Consider the following 22,906-nt stretch of genomic DNA (forward strand, 5'->3'; position numbering starts at 1 on the left):
TCTGATTGGTGGAACACAGTCAAGTGGTAGATCCATTGGCTGCATTTCTCTGGCAAAAATAAAGAATATCTAATGTTTAGAATAAATGGTTAGAAAGGTAACAATGCTTTCAAATGTAGCCTGAAATTAAGAATAGCGTCTCTTTTTCACAAAAAAGTAAAAAAGTATGGTGCAGTAAAACTCCTCATATTTTACATTTTACATACATTTTTTCCAAAAAAATTTTAAGTAAATGTAATGGAGTAAATCTACTGTAGCTCGTTATTACCCACCTCTGGTTATCAATTTTATACCAGTGAACTGGTGACAGGATCATAAGCACCCAAGGCTCACCTTTACCCATGGGGGCCAAAGGTCATCCTGTCTGGTACGATCACACAGAGAAGTCAATGCTGGCCATGATAGAATGGATCAAGGACACCCATAGCACCATAGCCCGCGAACACTCATGACTGTTGACCCGGCCTTCCATATTCCAAAACCCCAATGTGATTGAGCATGCGTAAGGTTCTTCATAAGGACAAATAAGTCTGATCCGTAAAGACTCCACCCTGCAACCCATAGCACCCAAGGGATCTGGCGCTAAAGTCCTGGCACCTGACGCCACAGCACGCTCCTAGAAGTCTTGTGAAGTCATGCCCTTCAAAAGCCCAAGAGCACAAGAGGAACCTACAGAATACTGGGCTTAATGTTTTGTGTTGTAATGTCATGGCTGATTGGTGAATAGATGATATTTTCAAAGACTGAGTGAGAATAAAGTGCTTGTAGGTGTTTTAGGTAAATTTATTGCCGTCCTAGCACAGATAAAGACAACAGTGATATAATGGCCATTAACTCAACTACAAGCTCTACAATAAGGCTTTATTATAAAGTTTGCCACCAAGCGTATATAACGAAGAGACTCCTGTCTCTGTAATGTATAGGCTATGGAAATCATTCGGAAATCATACAGTAATAATTTTTATCCTATGCCATCTGAATGGTATTATTGTCAGCATACATTTTGAGAGATTAGTCAGGGATTATGTCATCCACACATGCAGCCTTCAAACAGTGTTTTATTGGACACACATACTGTACAGTACATATGGCACTTGTTTTGAAATGTACCATTCCTCAGATGAGGAGTTTTATCCTCGGTATGAATGCCAATATCCCCCTCATTCATTGACTCCTGTAGTCACATCACTGTGCTAATGTTTTAAGTAGCTCTTAAGATTGTCTTGTGCTTACATTTCAGATGAAAGTAGCGTGTATAAATAAAGATGATGTACTGTACCAATGTGGGGGGAAAATTAAGGCTGAAATCATCCAGCCAAACTGGAAAAAAAAATATCAGGAGCTTATGATATAATACAGTCTCACATACACAAACATGCAAACGTGTAAAAAAAATAATAATTAAGGTGAAGTGGGCGGGACAACTGAAATGAGAGGACAAAAAGAGATATAGAGGCTGGAGCATTGTGTTAAATTCTGTCAAATAGAACAGATCAAAGGCTCTCTCTATCTCTCTTATGTTTCGTTCTTACGCTGAAATCAGTGAGCATGCTTGAATACACACAGAAATGATTGAGACACGTTTCTTAAAATGCATTGATTGACCGTGCACAGGGATTGATCATTTCCCAAAAAAATGTGGAATTGATTTCCAATGCAGTGTGTGTGTGTGTGTGTGTGTGTGTGTGTGAGACAGAGAGAGAGAGAAGCATGAGTTCATAATGAAACATAACAGCGACACAACAGAGGAAGCATGCGAATCATAATTGTGTTACAGGATGACATTAGCGCACAGACACACACTGTTGTTCTGTATTGAGGATGGCAACAGGTTGCTGATGAAGCTGCTTGGTGTTAGACAGACCTCAGAGCACATCCACACACCTCTTGTATGTATCCCTTCCACCAAAAAAAGAGGTTATTAAACATAAGCGATATTCTCAGCTGGGATCAAAAGTCCTCGTCTACCTCCCTCTCTTGCTATTTTGCTTCTATATTTTTTTTCTTCTCATCTCACTCAGTGCTATTGTCTCCAGGGTTCAGCCATGGTAAACATGTTTATGTAAACACCATCACCATGGAAACGCAGGTGTTGGTTACCTGCCTCATAGAGCTCAGCAGATGAAAGCGAGAGACGGTGGATAAAGCGTGGCAGATCATTTTACATGGTGAATACGGAACATGGACAGAGTAAATGAATGCAGCTTAAGCTGGTCAGCGTCAGGCGCCTTTTTTGCTCTCTATTAGTGCTTGTGCATGATTAGAACTTCAAGCTTCTGATTTATTAAACTGTTTGCACTCGTTGTTATGCACAGCCAGACCTCTTTCTGTGGGGGGAAATAGACAAGGCGCACAGTTTAAACACAGTGTACAAGGGACACCGAAAGAGTTTTCATTCGTACTGTACAAATGCATATGTGTGAGAAAGATTAGGGAAATGTTGACACGGGCTTCTACCTCTAGTAGGCTTCTAGGCTACAATATGTTTTTACTATAGCATCTCAGCATATAATATCTCAACCCCAGGTTATGGCATTTTGAAATCTGATCTGGTTTAGGCCTTCATGTACAGTATGTATCCATTTAAGAACTTGATATTCATTGTGTGAGGCATGCTAGTAAGGTTTCCGAGATCTTTTAGCTTTTAGTGTATTACCAATACACTTGGATCAGTACACTGTGCACAAACACTGTGTGCAAGCCCAGGAAAGGTTTAAAACAAAAAAGTCCTGAAAAGAAATTTAAATTGCATGGTAAAAAATCAACAGTAAAAACCATAGCTGTGTTTAATAGTGAAAGTACAGTAAGAGCATTTCCATACACATACCACAATGTGATGAAAACTCACAGTGTCCATATGAAAAACCACTTGTTAATAAGACTATTTAGAAATAAGGCTTGAATTTGGTAGGGAGCATAATGATCCCATAATGAAAAAGTCATTCAGCTTGACCCTATTCCAGAGTGCATCAGGGTAAGAATGGATCATGCATAGTGTCCATGCATAGTGCCCTCTGTAACCTCTGTGTTATGATCTGGGGTTGCTTCAGTTGGTCAGGTCTAGACTCAGCAATGTTACGTTGCAATAAAACAAAGTCAGCTGACGACCTGAATAAGTCTTGACCAGACCCATCTACTGTATGAAAAAAGTGAAAAAGTGGTTCTGAGGCATAAGAAATCAATTTCACACCACAGTTAAGCCACCACATTACTGTATGTTCTGTAATCAAAGCTAAAGGTGATCAAATGAATATTACTGTAGAGGGTGTGACTTTTATTTTTTTTGGCCAGGCAGTGTGTACAATATATGTTAGTCTCATTAACAAGTGGTTTCTTATAGTCAACACAGCTGTTTAGTCCCAATCCCATAAGTTCTTATCAGATTGTGCACGTAGAAATGCTCTTACTTTCAATATTAAACACAGCTGTGATTTCTACGGTCAATATTTTTACAATGCAACTTCACTTTCAACTTTAACTTCATGTTAGCTCGATTATTTCTTTCTTTCTCTATATATTTACAGTATTTATGAATCTTATTAGATAATCGGAAATGTCATTTACTTATGTTAAGTATAATCAGGATTCTACTCAGGCTTTACACAGATAACGTTAGTTACAATGTTTATATATATAATGTCCATATACATGTAATATTATAATATATAACAATATATACACACACACAGTGGAACCTCGGATTACGAGCTTAATTCGTTCCGGAAGTGGGCTCGTATTCCAAAACACTCGCAAACCACGTTACTCGTAATCCAAGGTTCCACTGTATATTCATTTTTTGTGTAAAAATTTACTGTATATGGTAGGGAAAAATATATACTGTTTATATATAATGTATGTATTAGTATCTGTCCTCACCATATATAGTAGATTTTTATTGGGTCTAACCTGACCACACCATTATAAATTGTCTGGTGAGCCTTCTGTTTGTGATCATGTTATCTGAGCAAATTGTAAAAATATTACAGGATCCACAAAACATAAATCCATTTTAACTGCACGAATAATCTTAATCTGTGCGCAGCAGTCTGTCCCTTCTGTTGAGAACGACTGGAAATCAAAAGACATTGTACATTTTGTTTTCATGCCTCCTGTATCCTTTTCATGCTCTGACATGAAAGCCGAGTGAAAATCCATTTTTATAAGAACTTACACTTTCTCTTCAGTTAAGATTTCTTGCCACTCTGTGTTTGACTGTAGATCTATTTCACAGCTGTCACGATTCATACTTCATGCAGAGTGCACATTTAGTGGGCGGACTAAGACACACGTTGCATAATAACCTATACAGTAGCTTTAGAAAATTGAACGTGAATGTCAGACACATACTGTACTGTACGGTATTGTTGCAGTTTGGATTGCGCCTAATCACAGGCATTTAACTGGTCAAAATCTAACACAGTTGAATCAAATGTTGATTTTTTTTTTTCACAATACATGTCCAAACCAGTGGTTTCACAGTTACTGTATCTATTAATTTAACCATAAACATCTCCCACCCTATTAGTAAGACAGCACTCAGAGTGTGAACTTTAACATTTAAAGACAGCGACTTGAATGTCATAGTGCAGCTCAATGTTCCATTTACATGAACAGAATCCTGTGATTGGCTGATCCTGTGATTGGCTGCATCACCCTAATTGACAGACGGAGACGAAAACAAGGCCTATCCTGGACTCTGGGTCGCAGATGATTGTGGAAGAGTAAAGTCGTGATACAAACAGAAGCATCTCAATGACAGGAGAAAACGTAGACCGTGTAGACCCCAGTGCTTAAAATAAATAAATAAATATATGAATAGGTGATGATTTCAGCTCCTCCTACTGCATCCAGTCTTCTTTATGCATACAGTACATGTCATGAAATATGTATGAAATGCATGTGAAAGAGCAGTCTCCCAGATCCCATGTAAGAGTGTAATCATCGTCAACACATCCTGTATAGTTTTATTGAATTGAAGTTCATCATAACAGGGTGCTATGCATGTAAATCTCCACATACAGTATAAAATGACACAAAAGATATTATTTCCAGCTGCCACTCCTAGCTATTTACTCCCCTTTTTCTTTCATACAAAGGAAGTGAAAGAAAAGGAGCAGGTGGATGCCTCGAGGATTTGAATGAAAAGCAATTGTCTAACTTGTCTAATGCAATAATCTCCTTTCCAGTTACTGATTTAGACAGATAATTATACATGGGGTGAAATTTCAGGCTGTGTAACGAACATGCTTTTTTCCCTGTCTAGACGCTATCTTTAGAAACGGAGACTTTTTCAGCCACAGCGTTTTGAAGCCGAACCAGACGCTGTACCGATTACATAAGGATGTGAATGATGACAGTTTTGGATGTGTCGCTCTCTTCCTTGCTAGCTGTAAACGGCACCGGGAAGTAAAGCTTCAGCTGTCACTTCTAAATCTCTGACATAACGTCACGTCTCAAGACGTCGGCCCACTGTGACACCCAGCTGTCGATCTCTGACTGCGAACCTTATTTCAGCCACATGCTTCCTCTTAATTGACCATTAACAAGATTCATGTAGCTTAAAGACGGGAGAGGAAGTCCCAAGGCGATCCACGCTCATGCAACTTCAATATACAGGAATAGATCACCTGAATGTTTTATGGGACTAGCTGTGAGTGGAGGCTGGAGCTTGTTGTTTGGTTAATGGCACGATGGTAATTAGCCTTTATTAGCTTTTAATGATAAACCTATTTATTAGCGTACTCCTTTTAGATTACAGATGTAACCGACTTACATGGAGGAAATGATCGAAATATTGCAATTCATACAGTAGGTGTCTATCTGCGTAAGAATTCCTGCCAGTATGATAATGTTTCTTGTGTTTTTGTTTGTGTGTCTGTATATGTGTGTGACTTTGTTAGGGAGCATTGGTCACAGCCTGTGCAGACGATACGCTTCACCTCTGGAACCTTCGGCAGAGACGTCCAGCAATACTGCACTCGCTTAAATTCAACAGAGAGAGGTGAGTTTTTACACACACACACACACACACACACACACACACACACACACACACACACACACATACACACACACACACACACACACAAAATCTCAAGGATATGTGTGTGCTGCAAGTCAGATGAGACGTTGCTCAGGGTTGCAGGCTTTCATTTTGAAATAAATATAAAATGAATTGAAGATAGTGTAGCTCAGGGTTGTGAAATTAACACACACACACACACACACTAAAATATCTGAGCCTGTTATGTAAGAAATAAAACGTGACTGGGGAACCTGGTTTAGGAAAATCGTTCATTGCCACTGCCATTGATTATTTTTCTTATAAAAGTACATCTTGAAGGGTTTTCATTGAGAATGATTTCCATTTGAGCAATACTATCAGATTCATTCATTTTTACTTGTAATGTCGACTAAATTATTTTGAATGTCCAACACACAGGTCCCTGTTCATAAGACTTAACCACACTAAGAGATAGGTCTGTTAATCTGCCTCTTATTGATTCCTCTTTAATTATTCCCTCACAGGCTTGCTACAGTTTTTAGTGGAAGGCACAGATTCCTACTCAAAGCTGAAGAATGAACTTTATTAAATAGACTACGAGTGAAAATGGAGAAAGAGAAAAAGAGTAATGGATTAAATAACCACCATCATGGAATTTAACTTCTACTCACATAATATAATAAGACCCAAACTTCTCTCGCATCACTGTAGAGTGAGTCAGACAGAGTTCTGATAAAAGCCATGACTCGCTGCTGTTATGAAATCGAATCTTTAATGCTGCTTGTGTTGTGGATGATGGTGGTTTTGTGCCGATGAACGGCACTATGGGTAATCGGTCAGGGCGCTGACGGAAACTTTGAGTCATCGCAGACAAACGGATTGGCCTTGACGCCGAAGGAAGGACGTCAGGAAAGTCACGACTGGGCATTAAGCAAATCACGTCGCGTTATATAAGAGATGATGACCTTGAATGGAAAGCCTCCCTGTAGGTTGTTGAAGAAATATTGGAGATTATATGGCTGGAAATCGAGTCACCCGCTGAAGTGTGTGTTCGGTTGAGAGGTCTTATCCCCAGGGTATTCGATCAAAACTAAAAACTACAATATTTCAACTGTAATAATCCTTTTAGACGTTATGTTCCTGAAGCCTGCGATTTCAGCTGGTTTTGCCTGCTACTCTTCAATAACATACAGTGAGAAACAATCAGACACTACTCCTTTTTTTTTCTTTCTCTTATTTAAAGGTCCTATATTTTACTATGTCGTTAAAAAGTTAACACAGATCACGGAGTGTGTGTTTATTCTTTAGCTGCTTCACCTCACACTAGCTTTATTTCAGAGCACAGCACCGCTGACAGCAACAATTTGGGGAGGGGCTTTTCTTATATAAGGTCACAGTAGGGGGAATCTGACTGGCTTGATTTTTTTTTTTCATGTTTTTGTTCGAACACACACAGGACAAAAGTGAAATTTGCATGAACATCTGCCACTTTAATAGACTTTAAATAGGTTTACATACATGATGACTTCTGACTTTGTACTTTATAAAGAAGCACCTTTATAAGCATGATTATTGATTGGTTTTAAAATATATATTTTTTTATGGTTCTTAATTGACTTTACTGTATGTTCTCCCTTTACATGAGAATAAATGTTGTGTGTGTGTGTGTGTGTGTGTGTGTGTGTATAACTTTCCCTGGTAAAATAGAATATTAATGGTAGCAAACCAAACATTAAATGAGATTGTTGCAATATCAAAAAGAAAGAGAGAGAGAGAAAGAGAGAGAGAGAGAGAGAGAGAGAAAGAGACAGCAATGACAGATCGCTGACAAGCAGTTACATAGCCTGGGCAATGTGTCCCAGGATAAATTACTGCAGTGTGCGTGTGTGTGTGTGTGTCTGCTTATATCAGTGTGGCATGTCTGCTACTGAGATGTGAAATCCCAAATCCCAAAATCACTAACCTCTTTGCCTTAATTCTTTCCCTTTTTTAAATTGAACTTTTTTTTTAAATACCAGCTGTCTTATGTGCATGTGCATGTGTGTGTGTGTGTGTGTGTGTGCTTGTTTTTGATTTGTTTAGGTCTTTAAAACCCCTCCATATCTCTGAACACAATGCTGGTAATATTAGTGTGTGGCATGATGTCATGCCACAGTGTGTATTAGTGCTGCCATGACACTGTTGCTAATGTTTGCACTCCTCCCACTGAGCTCCTCCCAGTTCTCTCTCTCTCGCTCTTTCACTCTGTCCTTGTGGTGAACGCATGCTGCAGTGGAGCTGCAAGGCCGAGGTCGTCACTGCGTGCGCCGTTACGTCCCTGTGGTGCTAATGAGCTCCTTCCTGCCCCCAGTAATTGATGATAACGATCATCACCTCATCATCCTGGCTGGAACAAACAAATAAAGCCCCTGATTCTCAGTGTCACAGCCGGTGACAGCTGCCACAAATACATGCATAACAAACATAGTCTTTCCCAGCTGTATATGGAAAAAATAACACACACACACTCACACACACACACACAATTAAACCTATTGCTTTGTTCCAAGCTAAATGGCAATTAGGGCCATGTGCCAGTGTGTGTTCTATGAGCTCTAAGCTTGACTGTTTAATTAAAAAGACCAAGATGTTCCTGTTCCTTTTCTCATAAGCTTGATCTCATATTAACTACCTGGACTTCAATCTTATAAATGCATTCAGTTAGGTTAATATACAATCAATTCAAGTTTGCCATTTAATTACAGTAATACTAGCTTTTAGCCTAAATGATGTGTGCAGTGCTGAATACTTGAGGGGTTGAAAATATCACATGTGCTGGCAACAGGGTAGCTTAGTGTTTAGCACTGTCGCCTTGCACCTCCCACCTCTGTGTGCATGGTTTGCATGTTCTCCGTGTGCTTGGTGGGTTTCCTCTGGGTCCTCCGGTTTCCTTTCACTGTCCAAACGAATGCAGAGTAGGCTGACTGACGTTCCCAAATTGCCCGTAGTGTGTGAATGAGTGTATGTGTGTGTGCCCTGCGATGAATTGGCACCCCATCCAGGGTGTACACCGTCTTGTGATCTACTGTAAGTCTCTTGGGATAGGCTTCAGGTCCACCGGCGAACCTGCCTACAGGATTAAGTGGTATAGATGATGAGTGAGTGAGTGAATGAGTAACACTTTGTCACAGTGACGTTTAGTATTTATCGCTGTACATTTACCCTTAATTAATTTTAAACTTAAGGGTGATTGAATTAGCCATAAGCGATAATGGGCTTAAGATTAAACCCTGAGGGATACCTTTAAAAAAATAGAGAATTCTAATTCAGCTCTATCCTTTCCTCACTAATGCTCAAGCTACTTGACTATATTAAATATGTACAAGCTCATTTGCCATTTAGCTACAACTAATCGTTAAACATTAGCACAGCCAGCATTCCTATCCAGACAGTGTATGTGCTGTTTCTCCCAGGCCACATATCTAATCACCCCGGCTGTCCGAGACTCCCCGAGGTCTCTATGAGAGGAGCAGAGCGAGCTGAGAGAAATAGAAGAAGACATGATGAACTCAGACAGGAGTAAATTGCACACTGTTGGTCTTTATTTTCTACTTAACCTGCTTATAAGGATGATGGATGATGGCGCTGTATGGATAGCAGATAGAGTCCGGCCAAACAAATTAAAATGCCTAACATCGAATCACTGTGTGCCGCGTGATTGGCTTATCGATCGTTTATCATAATTGCTTGGTCAATGCTCCATATGTAATTTAATCTTTACAGGTAGTAGTGACTAAATATCGTAAGGAGATTCACAGAGTCACAGATTAATGGTGCTGACATCAGATAAACATATTGGTATATACTGTATGTGTAAATGTGTATTTTATAGTTCTCATTAAAATCAAATGAAGTGATGAAACAATTTACAGTAGATTTTGTAGGGAAATCACTAGCCGATATGTGACTCTATTTAAAAAGGGAAAAACCAAAGTTTCGTTTAACATTATTTCTTACAAAAAACAAAACAAAACGCACAACAGTGCTATTTATCACCACCACTCTAGCTTCATGAACCTTAAACATAAAGTGTAAAAAGTGTACCAGAGAGCTGAATCATTGCCAACAGGGCAGACATGTCCCTTGCAATTCCTGAAGTCCCGACTGTACTGTTGTTTGCTGGAGTGATTGCTTGCGACAGAAGTCATCATTCACAATATGCTTTTTCCCAGAACTGCCCTCCAAGGCCTGAGGCAGCAGGTCGAATTTTTTTTTTTTTTACCAGATTGAAAAAGACAAAAGGCGTTTGGGAAAAGAGAAACTGGGTGGAAAAAAATAGATATAGCTCTAGCAAATATAGCAATGTGTCATAGTCATGTGGAAAAGAAAATCTATTACAAAAAGGTAATCTATTTAATTTAATGTTGCATCATTTTTCCTAACTCTTGCCGACCAGTTGACAACCTCACAAGGATACATAAAGTATACATATACAGTATATACAGTGGGAACTTGGATTACGAGCATAATTTGTTCCGGAAGCTGACTCGTATTCCAAAACCTTGGAAGTTGTCCCATAAGAATAATGGAAACTCAAATGATTCGATCCACAGCCCCAAAAAATAAATACATAAAAATGATTACAAAATATAAAGTAAATTTCAAAAAAATTAACCTGCACTTTACCTATATTTAAAAAATAAATCCCGACAGATAAGTGTTTCTGTTTATGCGCGCAGACGCTGTGTGTGTATGTGTGTGTGTTTGTGTATGTGTGTGAATTAAGAGGAGGAATCAGCCTCCCCCTTCTCATCTTACTAAGTAAACCTTTCTCCTCTATTATTTGAATTTCACACAAACACACAGACACACAAATTAACAGAAAGACTGTTTTGCTGGAAAAATGAGCAAGGAACATTTTAAAAATAGCCTTGTTACTCCTATTTTATTTCAGCTTGTCATTCAAAAAACAAACAAAAAAAAAACATCCGGATAAAATTGCGCCATCCGCGATTATATATATTATTATTATATATAATATATATATATTGTGTATACACAGTATAGTTGGGATAAAAAGTGATGTCATCATATGACATACCTTCCTAGCTTTATAATTGCACTTTCGACCTTGTAACCTTCAATCTTTTTTTTATCTTAATACATATTTAGAATACGAAATGTACTGTGTTTCTCATTATAGGTTTATTTAATAATCCTGATATTTAATATACCAGCACTGGTGAATTTTTCCAAAATTCCTTTATTATACTCATCTGTGTTTGGTACATAAAATTCCAGCTGTCAGTCAGCACACACTTCTATAGAAAAACTGTAATAAAATAGAGCAATAATAGTCAGAAAATGTCAATCTAGTGTCTAAAATGTAACTAAATTAGTGCTAAATGCTAAATATCGATATCGGTTAAACCCAATCAATTTCCTTATCTAAAAGTTTAACTTCTGGAAGTTTCTGCTCTTGTTGTCTCTTGCTCATGTCTCATTAGCTCGTTTGTCTTGGGGCAATGGTGCTCTAATTAATTGTAGCATCCTAAAAATATACACACCCGTACCCAACTGGGACTGACGTTCAACTGACACGAGACACATAGCGTAGCCAAATGTGTTGACACCACATGTGATGTGACAAAACATTGTGCTTTGCTGGTGCACAAAATAAATTAGGAAAGATTTAGGGAACACAACATGTGTAAAGACTGTCTGGGATTAAATAAGTCCTAAGCAATTAAAAACATTTTTTAAAAGGATTTTCAATTTTGGCCAAGAAGATGGTGTTGATTTTCTTTAGCAGCTCTAAAAGAAGTGCCGACTGAAAGACTATAAATCTCTCAGTGTATTTATTTTTATGCTATATATTTTCTGTATTAGCAACTAATTTTCAGGGCTAACAAGAAATGTGAATAAAAAAAACATCTATAAAGCATGAAATTTTAGCCCATATATGTTTCTGGATGGAGATGCTTATTTAACATTTATGGAATGAGTCTCCAGTGTCAGCCCAGGAAAAGTAAAAAATTAAGCCTTATAAATAATAAGAGAATAACTGAACAATTCCACAGTAGAATGGGCAGAATTTGAGTTTTAAGGGTGTTTTGTTTTCTGTTTGGTTACATTGTTGTGGATTTCCTGTGATTTTGCAAAAAGCTATAACTCCACCCATCCGTTGTTTTTTTTTTTGGTTATTTAACTATTGAATTTAGTATCAGTAATATGTTGGTTGAGTTTTAATAACAATACAGCAAACGTAGGCTTTAAATGTGATTTTGTAGTGAGTCAGAAAGCAAATAGTGGCAGCATATTAGATCATTTTTAGATTTAAATGAGATTTTTTGCATACAAATTTTTTTAATTACAAAGATTACTGAATATCATGAGGGTCATGAACGATACTAAAATTTCATCTTCCTCCTCTACCAGTTTTAGTTTCACTTTGGTACAAACCGACAGGTCCCTATCATAGTAAAGAGATGGCCTGTTTAATGTTCGTTCATGTGTAAAGCAACCTCATAAAGGTCAATGATCCCCTAAGGTTATAATGTAACAGGATAGAGCGGACAAAACCAGACAAAGTGAATGCAAGAACTTCTGTCACACATCAGCACCTCATGTCTCTTGTACACAAATCACTTGTGTATCTTTTAATTAGTTATTTTTTATAATGTTATCTTGTAATGTTATTTCTCTGCTTAATTAAATTTTTGAAAATGTTAATACAGAAACATGCATCATGACTCAAAACCAGTGCTAGTAGAGTCATATCGATAGGGAATTGAAACAAAAGGCTGCACTACAATCTAACTTTAACACAGTGCTTACACTACACTATTCGAAATACTGTAGCTTCTTTAAGCTACTGCATCTTATATGTACGTAATATGGGGTTCACACAACATCACAGACTATTTTTTGGCTTCAACATTCTCTATTCTACAAATCCACTAACCACATTTAGTGCCCTCATGGCAGCTTCTAAATAGGTTTATATAATAGTTTTCAAATTAAACATTTTGTTTAAGATAACCTTGTATGTCAGAGATAAACACTCATTCACTCATTCACTTATTGTCTATACTGGTTTATCCTGTATACAGGGTTGCGGGGGGCGTGAAGCCTAGCATAGGAGACATACTGTAGTTCATGAGGCGGGATACACCCTGAAAAGGGTGCCAATCTATTGCAATGCACACACAGACACACACACACACACTCATTCACACACTACAGGCAATTTGGGAACACACAGACCCGATGTGGGAATCAAACCCATACCCTTAAGGTGCGGGGCAACTAAGCCATCGCGACAAATAAGTAAAATAGAGAACTGAGTAATTGTGTTAATGGATGGAATAAATATAAAGTGTTCTATATTCAATTGCATTGTGTATGTGCATGCGTATTATCAGCAGACTGTTGTGGTAGGAAATGGAAAAACATTGCCTTCATTCTATTTTCTTCTTTAATTATGTGACCAATTTTATATATAACACGTAATATGAATAATGGACCTACTTACATAGAAACTTTGAATCTTTATTCATTTCAATTTTTTCATTATCTACACAATTGCAGTTGTACAGTTTGTAAAATTATTTTAGATGCCCTTATTTTAGATTTTAAAAGCCTGATAATGTTGAATAGATAGAAGATAAGTGTCGCTGCAGTCAACGATAAATCAAGTGAGATGGAGACATGGGACACAACTCATCTGGTAATGGTTTCTTCATACTGTATGAGATGTTACAGTAAATACTTGTAGGATGTTAGGCCAGGAATAAGAGTCTGCATTAGAACGCTTTAACCGTTTTTCATGGAAATATTGTGTACAGTTATTATAAAAATTTATTTGAAAGCGCAAGCACCTTGGATGTAATTAAAAGTGGCGATATTAGACATTACATGTTTTGTCTTCAATTGTTACACCCAGGTCATTAGATACCATTGTGCTAGCAAGAATATGAATTAAGATGACATGTTCCTAATAATTACCATACAGGTTCATGCAAACTTGAAACTACTATGTAATTAGTTAGTACAAGTTTGAGGAAAAAACTGAAATCCATACACCATGAAACAAAGGCCTGCAAATAGCAGGCTGGAATTTTCCTGCAGGTGAAAAACTAATTATAGTCTTTTAAACATAGTAGATGAGCACTGCATGTACTGCACAGCGCTTACCACTATTGCACTTACACAATATACTCCTACTAATGTTTTTTCTCCTCTTCTTTTCAGGATCACATTTTGCCATCTTCCATTCCAGAGTAAATGGCTGTATGTCGGAACAGAGCGGGGAAACACACACATTGTCAACGTCGAGTCGTTTATTTTGTCCGGCTACGTCATTATGTGGAACAAGGCCATAGAATTGTGAGTACCATGTTTAAAACACACTAGCATCTTCTCTGATCTGAAGGGGTTACAATGTGAATCACAGATTAATGCGGGCCCCTAACTTGTGAACGACAGATTGGCTCCTGACTTGTAAATAATAGATAAGTGCAGGCCCCTGACTTGTAAACAACATATCAGTGCGGGCCCCTGACTTGTAAATGACAGATGAGTGCGGGCCCCTGACTCGTAAATGACAGATGAGTGCGGGCCCCTGACTTGTAAATGACAGATGAGTGCGGGCCCCTGACTTGTAAATGACAGATGAGTGCGGGCCCCTGACTTGTAAATGATAGATGAGTGCGGGCCCCTGACTCGTAAATGACAGACGAGTGCGGGCCCCTGACTCGTAAATGACAGACGAGTGCGGGCCCCTGACTTGTAAATGACAGATGAGTGCGGGCCCCTGACTTGTAAATGACAGATGAGTGCGGGCCCCTGACTTGTAAATGATAGATGAGTGCGGGCCCCTGACTCGTAAATGACAGACGAGTGCGGGCCCCTGACTCGTAAATGACAGACGAGTGCGGGCCCCTGACTCGTAAATGATAGATGAGTGCGGGCCCCTGACTTGTAAATGACAGATGAGTGCGGGCCCCTGACTTGTAAATGATAGATGAGTGCGGGCCCCTGACTTGTAAATGACAGATGAGTGCAGGCCCCTGACTTGTAAATGATAGATGAGTGCGGGCCCCTGACTTGTAAATGACAGATGAGTGCGGGTCCTGCACTCTTTAATCTTGTAAATGACAGATGAGTGCAGGCCCCTGACTTGTAAATGATAGATGAGTGCGGGCCCCTGACTTGTAAATGACAGATGAGTGCGGGCCCCTGACTTGTAAATGACAGATGAGTGCGGGCCCCTAACTCGTAAATGATAGATGAGTGCAGGCCCCTGACTTGTAAATGACAGACTAGTGCGGGCCCCTGACTTGTAAATGACAGATTAGTGTGGGCCCCTGACTTGTAAATGACAGACGAGTGCGGGCCCCTGACTTGTAAATGACAGATGAGTGCGGGCCCCTGACTTGTAAATGATAGATGAGTGCGGGCCCCTGACTTGTAAATGACAGATGAGTGCGGGCCCCTGACTTGTAAATGATAGATGAGTGCGGGCCCCTGACTCGTAAATGACAGACGAGTGCGGGCCCCTGACTTGTAAATGACAGATGAGTGCGGGCCCCTGACTTGTAAATGATAGATGAGTGCGGGCCCCTGACTTGTAAATGACAGATGAGTGCGGGCCCCTGACTTGTAAATGATAGATGAGTGCGGGCCCCTGACTTGTAAATGACAGATGAGTGCGGGCCCCTGACTTGTAAATGACAGATGAGTGCGGGCCCCTGACTTGTAAATGATAGATGAGTGCGGGTCCTGCACTCTTTAATCTTGTAAATGACAGATGAGTGCAGGCCCCTGACTTGTAAATGATAGATGAGTGCGTTCCCCTGACTTGTAAATGACAGATGAGTGCGGGTCCTGCACTCTTTAATCTTGTAAATGACAGATGAGTGCAGGCCCCTGACTTGTAAATGATAGATGAGTGCGGGCCCCTGACTTGTAAATGACAGATGAGTGCGGGCCCCTGACTTGTAAATGATAGATGAGTGTGGGCCCCTGACTTGTAAATGACAGATGAGTGCGGGCCCCTGACTTGTAAATGACAGATGAGTGCGGGCCCCTAACTCGTAAATGATAGATGAGTGCAGGCCCCTGACTTGTAAATGACAGACTAGTGCGGGCCCCTGACTTGTAAATGACAGATTGGTGTTGGCCCCTTTTGTTTGCAGTTTGAAATCTTTTGTCTATCATCAAACACACAGCACAAAGTTATTTCAAGGCTACTTTCACATTACCTGTCTGAAGTAGCACAAATATGACTTTTCCCATAATGTAAAACAGATCATTTTTTTTAAGGCTGTATGAATGCACAAAGTTGATGTTTTCCAGATTGTCTATGGGGTCCTAGATTGGATATATATCTGAAATGAGATCTGGTCAGATCAGAATTCGTGTGATTTTTTTGACTTTGCCCATATGTATAGGGCGCTGACATCCTCAGTTATCTTGATTATATTGCAGTGAAATCCTTGGATTCAGAATTTCAAGAGGCATCTAGTTTTCATTCTTTTTTCTGGACTGCAGCAAATACAGCTGACTAAGCTGCTTTACTGTAGATCAAAGTCCCATGCATATCTTTGCTAAAATTGCATTTACTGTTTGCAATGAATCAGTGGTTACATAAAATTTAGATATATTTTAACCCAGATTTTAAATGCGCATGCGTGCTGGTTAGGAAGACCACATTAAAGTCAGAGAAACGTCACTTGTAACTATGAATGTAAACCGTCATGACATGCCACTTTTACTCACTCACTCACTCACTCACTCACTTATCATCTATGCCGCATTATCTCAGATGGGTAATGTGAACGTAGCCTAAAATAACTTTTTACATAATTTAAATTCATTTTGTCACCTTGAGAAGTTTAAGAAAGTTTTCAGTTCCTTGCTCCATGCTAACCATGAACCCAAACAACGTAAACAGACCTTATGGAAATGAAGCCATTCTCTTACAGGTGGTTGATCTAATTATTAACCCAAGCTTTTAACATGTAAGTGTTTTCAAGTGATGTAGTTTCGTATAATTATATTCACTTAGAAGCAAAGCAGAGGGTTTAAAGTAGAAGAAAATGTCTGCTACGTTAATCTTTAAGAAGCGTTTCATAACAATCAGCAGTAGCATAATGCGCTCAGGTTGAGAAATTAACTTTCACCGGCAAATGCTTGACATGGTGCTGAGTGCCCACACCGAGGTAGCAACAAAGCCTTGTGGGTAGAGAAGCTAGCGAATCATGAAAGCAGGGCACGCAGGTCTTAAACATCTTTCAGTCACCACCGGCTGTCATCTGCGAGTCTTATTGTGTGGGAGGCAACATGATTGACATCCGCAGGCTTTTATTTTTCAGAGTAACACATGTGGGGCCGAGGTGTTGACGTATCCCTATGCTGTAGTCTTATAAGGCGAGTGTGTGTTAGGGGACGCGGAGTGAGAGCTTATTTATCAAGGGTGGCAATAAGATAAAAATGTGACTAACCTTGCATCTAAGTAACTGTGTAGCACTGGCAGCAGTTATCATTTCCAGCACATACCGCAGGACATATGCCCCGGATCCACTGCTTTAATTCATTGTGAGTTGAGTTGGTTTGAAGCGGGGTGCTTATGATAAATGATGCAGAATACCGCTGAGGTTAACAGGCACTTTTATAAAGTGCGATTTTGTTTAAGCTAAATAAATTTGCTTGCCAGAATAAGGAACAGCTGTGGCTGCTTCATGTCTTCTTGGTGTGCCAAAAAAAAAAAAACAGCTTAAGGATGTTGTGGTTGTGTCATGGGGAGAGTTTCAGCTTCACAACTCCAGGGTCCCAGATTTAATCCCTAGCTCAGGACATACAGTATGTGCTGTGGATCTGTGCACACTCTCTTTGTGTCTGTGGGTTTCCTGAAGTTTGATGTAACCTTGCAAAAACATGATGTTAGGTAGACTGGAGCTGTAGCTCCATAAATAAATCAGAAGTGTGAACACACTGCTGACAATAGGAAGAAAAAGGTGTATTTTTTCAATGCCTATGTTTGTAAGAAAGCTTTTTTTCCTGCTGTTTTTATGTACAAGGGATGGACATTTTGCTGAATTTTGACATTGTTGCTAGGAAGCATTAAAGTTAGCGCATATGAAGTTTCACATTAAAGGAAAAAGCTTGCACTCCTGTGCACTTATTTACTTATTTACTTGCCAAGCTTTTTAAAAAACAAAAACAACAACAACAATAGTGCATCTAATATTCCTACCTACAGTATATTTGTATTCATTTAGGTTTCATTATGTGTTCCAAAGAAATTAGGTATTTGGTTACATGCTTATTGTTAGTGGTCGAATTGTAAAAAATTTTCAAAGGGAGGGTTTTTTTTTCCCAATCACAGTGTTGGGTGTAACACATTACAAAGTTAGAGTACTTGGATTACTTTTTTGATGTAACGAGTAATCTGACGCGTTAGGTCCGCCATTTAAGTACTCAGTAATTTAGTTACTTTTTCAAAAATTTAATCCGTTATTCAGACAGTTTATGTAATCTGTGAGCCAGACAGCACTGATTTCAACAAGCCCCGCCCCCGATAACCCGCGCCCCTCTGTTATTCCTGCTGTTATACCCCTATCTCACCTATGCGGTTTGACTATGTGAGGACCGACGCATGTGAATCATGATGAACCGTTCTTGCGGCCACCATAATAGGGGTATAAGTAGTTAACAGATTATGGGCCAAACTTCGCTGAGTGATGATGGTAGAATAATTATAAAGGTCTTGACTAAAACAACATGCATGAGGAATCACAAAGGAGTTTTCATTTTCTGCAATGGAGAAGTAATTTAACTAGTTACTTTTATCAGGAAGTAACACTGTAATGTAACTGATTACTCTTTAAAGACAGTCGTTTTGTAATGTAATTAGTTACTTTAAAAAGTAACGTCCCCCAACACTGCTAATAAGCCACTTGCTCTGCACCAATAGATATTTATTAAAAAAGCTAAACTGGATATTTAAACTATAATTACTTAATATTTACACCATGAAATAACAGCGCTAAAGTGATATAAGTAATTGTTAACACGCTGGAGTCATTTTAAGACAAAACTTAATCTTTATCCGATCTACTTTTTCGATTTCTCATCTGTGATTCACTCTCCGAATAACAAACAGGGAGTACAGTTTAGTGTTAACAAGGCGTTAGATACTCAACCTCACAAAATTTCTTTGTATGACTAAGTTAAGCAGAAAGTTCCACTGTACAGAAAGACAGGCAGACATGTACGTGGGCTTCAACCTGAAATAATAATATCACTGATTACAGTAAATCTGATCAGCTTATTTTTAGCTTTAACTTTTAAACTATTTCTAAAAGCTCTTTACTTGCCAGCGATGAGTTCTTCCACTAGTTAGTTGTAATAAAACAATTGGAATTTGTTTGTTTCATGGCTCTTCATGAAGAAGAAAATAGGTGCTCCAGAGAATTGTGTCTAATCAGGTACATACTGAACTTGTTGACAACAGGGATGTATAGAGACTATACATGTACATAGAGACTGTTATTCCTCTCTGGATCTCCTTACACTGTTCCATACACAGTTTGTCTATGTAACAGTTTTCTCGGAATATATATTACAGTTAAACACAAGCTATTTCGTAACTAACCATTCCCAGCAAGTAGTTGTGGTTATCCATATGTTGTGTTGATATAACTTACTGTAGTGTACGCAAGGCGTAAACACGATTTTTTTCCCATTGTTTGTAATAAAATGAAATTACAGTAGATTGCAAAACATTTCCCCTAATTTTCTAATATTTAGCCACCAATCCAATGGAAACCAATACCATATGAAGTTTTCACACAAAACAATTTCATCTTTATTGCAGGCGGACATGTACATGGGCTCAACTTGAAATATTAATAATATCACTTTTTAAATGAAAGCTGATGAGCTTATTTTTGGCTTTGATCTGTTAACTATTTGTACAAACTCTTTTTTCATTAATGACAGAGTTCTGACGCTAGTTGTAAATAAATATATAAGAAGAAAACATGGATCTTTAGATAGAAATGAAGGGAAGAGGCAGGAAAATATATTTTAAGAGCCAAGACTAAGCTAATATTGTCAGTTGTGGTTAAAAAAAAGTGACAGATATAATCTAATCAAAGTGCCATCACCATCAAAACCTCGAAAATAAAATGCTCTGTTTCAGTTCTGAAACCCTTTCCGTTCTTCAGAGACCTCCAGTCAGCCTAGAGCACCACATGTGCCACATTTTTTAAAATATATGTCAGATACAAAAGCTTTGTTATGAAGTGAGCCGTCCTGGCACACACCTTGACAGTGTCATATGAGATTTTTTAAACATTCAGAAGTGCACCTCAAGCAGCAGAACCATCCCTTTACACAGTGGTGTAAAGGGAACAACATGGCTTGCTTCCAAACTGCTAAGCCTGTGGCAGAGCTCAGAAAAAAAAAAGGAAGAAAGAAAAAAACTTAGCCGAGCACGCTGCATGTGCCTCATTCTTAACATAGAAAGGCAAAAGCTCCGGCGTTCTGCCTCGGAGCAGTCTGCGAACCATCCGCCCACAGCTCTGAGTTATCTGCTTTCCACCCGCAACACCTCTGAATCCTTTGCGGAAAATCGACAGGATGTTTCAGGACACGTTCCATGTTTGCAAAACAAGCATGCTTCTTTGTACACCTTCTTTAAGTCTGCTTACCTGTCCCGAAGAATCAAAGTTAATCACGAATTTGGGCAAAATGAATGTAAGCACTTTAATTAGTTCACTGAGGATATTGGTGCGTATTCTTATGCAACACTTTCACCTTCTATTTTTTTTTACTTTTAAATAAATCGTTTGATATACAGTAAGCGAGGTATATATGATATACTTAAGAAGACTTTAATAACCACCGTGCTTAAAAACCCAGACAATCAAAAACTGGAAAAGGATGTATTGTAGAAACATGAACTCAGAGCTATGAAGATGGAATACACACTGACATCACCACATACAAAGAAGTGGAAATGCAAACCTGGAACATAAATACACCCTCAAATCAGGACCAAACTCGAAGCAGGTTTAAGTCCAGTAATAATGACACAACGGGGGGACAACCAGGGACAGGACATGGAAGGAGACCAGATATGAACAAAAACACAAGGACATGATGCTGTAAACAAACACTGGACACAACATATACTGTACAGTGGTGTGAAAAAATTATTTGCCACTTCCTGTTTTTTACATATTTGTCTTACTGAGATTATCAAGCAATAATACACAAAGATAACCAGAGTAATGCAAAATGCAATCCCAACCTGCCTGGCCCCATGTGAACAAGTAATTACCTTATTACAACCTAATGACTGGTTCTTCCACCCTTGGCAGCAACAACTGCAATCAAGCTTTTGCGATATCTGCCAATGAGTCTTTCGCTTCTCTTTGAGGGAATTTTGGCCCACTTTTCTTTTCAGAATTGTTTTAATTCAGCCACACTGGAGGGATTCTGTATTTTGAATGGGCCACACCAAATTTAAATTCTCTCCTACTTTTGTGCCATTTAGAGGTGGACGTGCTGGTGTGTTCCGGATCATTGTCTTGCTGCATGACCAAAGTGGGCTTGAGCTTGAGGTCACAAACTGATGATCAGACATTCTCCTTTAGAATTCATAATTCTATCAATTCTATCAAGTCATCCAGGTCATTAAGCTGCATTAAGACTCAGACCATCACACTACCACTACATGTTGTCTCATCATTTACTGTCATTGTCACCTAATATGCAAAAAAAAAAAGAGGAAGGGAGCAAATACGTTTTCATGGCAAATCTTTGACTCAGTGTGTACCACGGACACACAGACACGAGATGGAAAAAGGGTCGTTTTATTAGGAAAAATGGGGTAAGGAAGGAATTTAAAAGGAGGAATGAAAAAAGGATGGGACCATAGAAGTGAGGATGCACAAATGTGGGTCCAGAGGCAGTGCCCAGTTGGCATGTGGGCACTCGGCTGGCAAATAATGGTGGGGACAAAGGGGAGGGGGGATCCTTGTGGGAAGCGGCTTCTGCAGGCTCCTCAACGCGGGTCTCGTAGCCACGGCTAACCGGCCCCACCCTGCTGAACATGATACGCTCACAGGCGATTTATAATGTCCGCCACTCACTCTCCTTGTTTCCACTCCTCACTTTTGAACACCAGAGCAAGCGCAAGGTCCATTAATCATTATCTCTCACTAACCATGACAGATTTAGCAGCCCCTTCATACACCTGCTAAAGGGGAGGCTGCATGCCAAGTAAGCCCTTTCGAGAATATGAGGGGTAAAGAATGATTTAGGCGCACGCCTGTCACTGATGCATCCATGACACACTGTATGGAAGTGAGTGCCGTAGAGCCGTGAGCTGTAGAGCTGCAGAATTCAGCAAATGTTACATCAAAAATAACCGTAAAAGAAATTCGGTTTGATCAGCAGATGAAGCAGTTTTCCCAGTTGTAGAGCTCAGACCAATCCAAACTTAGCGGTGAAATTTCTAAGCCTGTAAACCCCGGCCTTCACCTTCTGGACCTGAGAAGTGAGCGTCAATCTCAGCTCCTGATTGCTCTCAGCATGTGTATTTTTTCCACTTTGAGGTTTTTGGGGCCGAGGGCTCTCAAATACGTTGTTTCTTTTGTTGGGGCTACAGGAAGGGAATTGCTCTGCCGAGTAGACTTGCAGCTTTTTGTCGCCCTGATCAGTGCCACAGTCCAGTGCGCTGTGAAGTGCTCCCAGTGGTTCTGGCACTTTACAGTGCCATGTTTGTGCTGCTGCTGCCTGGTGACTCCGCCAATATGGAGTGTGTTAGCTTCTGGAGAGCTTCTGTTGACTCTTGTGTCGTGTGTGTGACATTTTACAGGAAGCGAGGCACACACACACACACACACA

At 39.3% G+C, this 22,906-nt stretch overlaps 1 protein-coding gene across 3 annotated transcripts in view; it reads left to right on the forward strand.

The window, feature by feature from the left end:
- stxbp5l (syntaxin binding protein 5L) overlaps window positions 1-22,906 on the forward strand; it is a 137,922-nt gene that overhangs the window by 44,139 nt on the left and 70,877 nt on the right. For all 3 annotated transcript variants that reach the window (XM_053496124.1, XM_053496125.1, XM_053496126.1), the window contains exons 4-5: window positions 5,901-6,001; window positions 14,237-14,371. In XM_053496124.1, the coding sequence (XP_053352099.1) occupies window positions 5,901-6,001; window positions 14,237-14,371 (236 nt within the window). The remainder of the gene's footprint in view (window positions 1-5,900; window positions 6,002-14,236; window positions 14,372-22,906) is intronic.

The sequence above is a fragment of the Clarias gariepinus genome, chromosome 5, assembly GCF_024256425.1.
Source record: "Clarias gariepinus isolate MV-2021 ecotype Netherlands chromosome 5, CGAR_prim_01v2, whole genome shotgun sequence".
Classification (NCBI taxonomy): Eukaryota; Metazoa; Chordata; class Actinopteri; order Siluriformes; family Clariidae; genus Clarias; species Clarias gariepinus.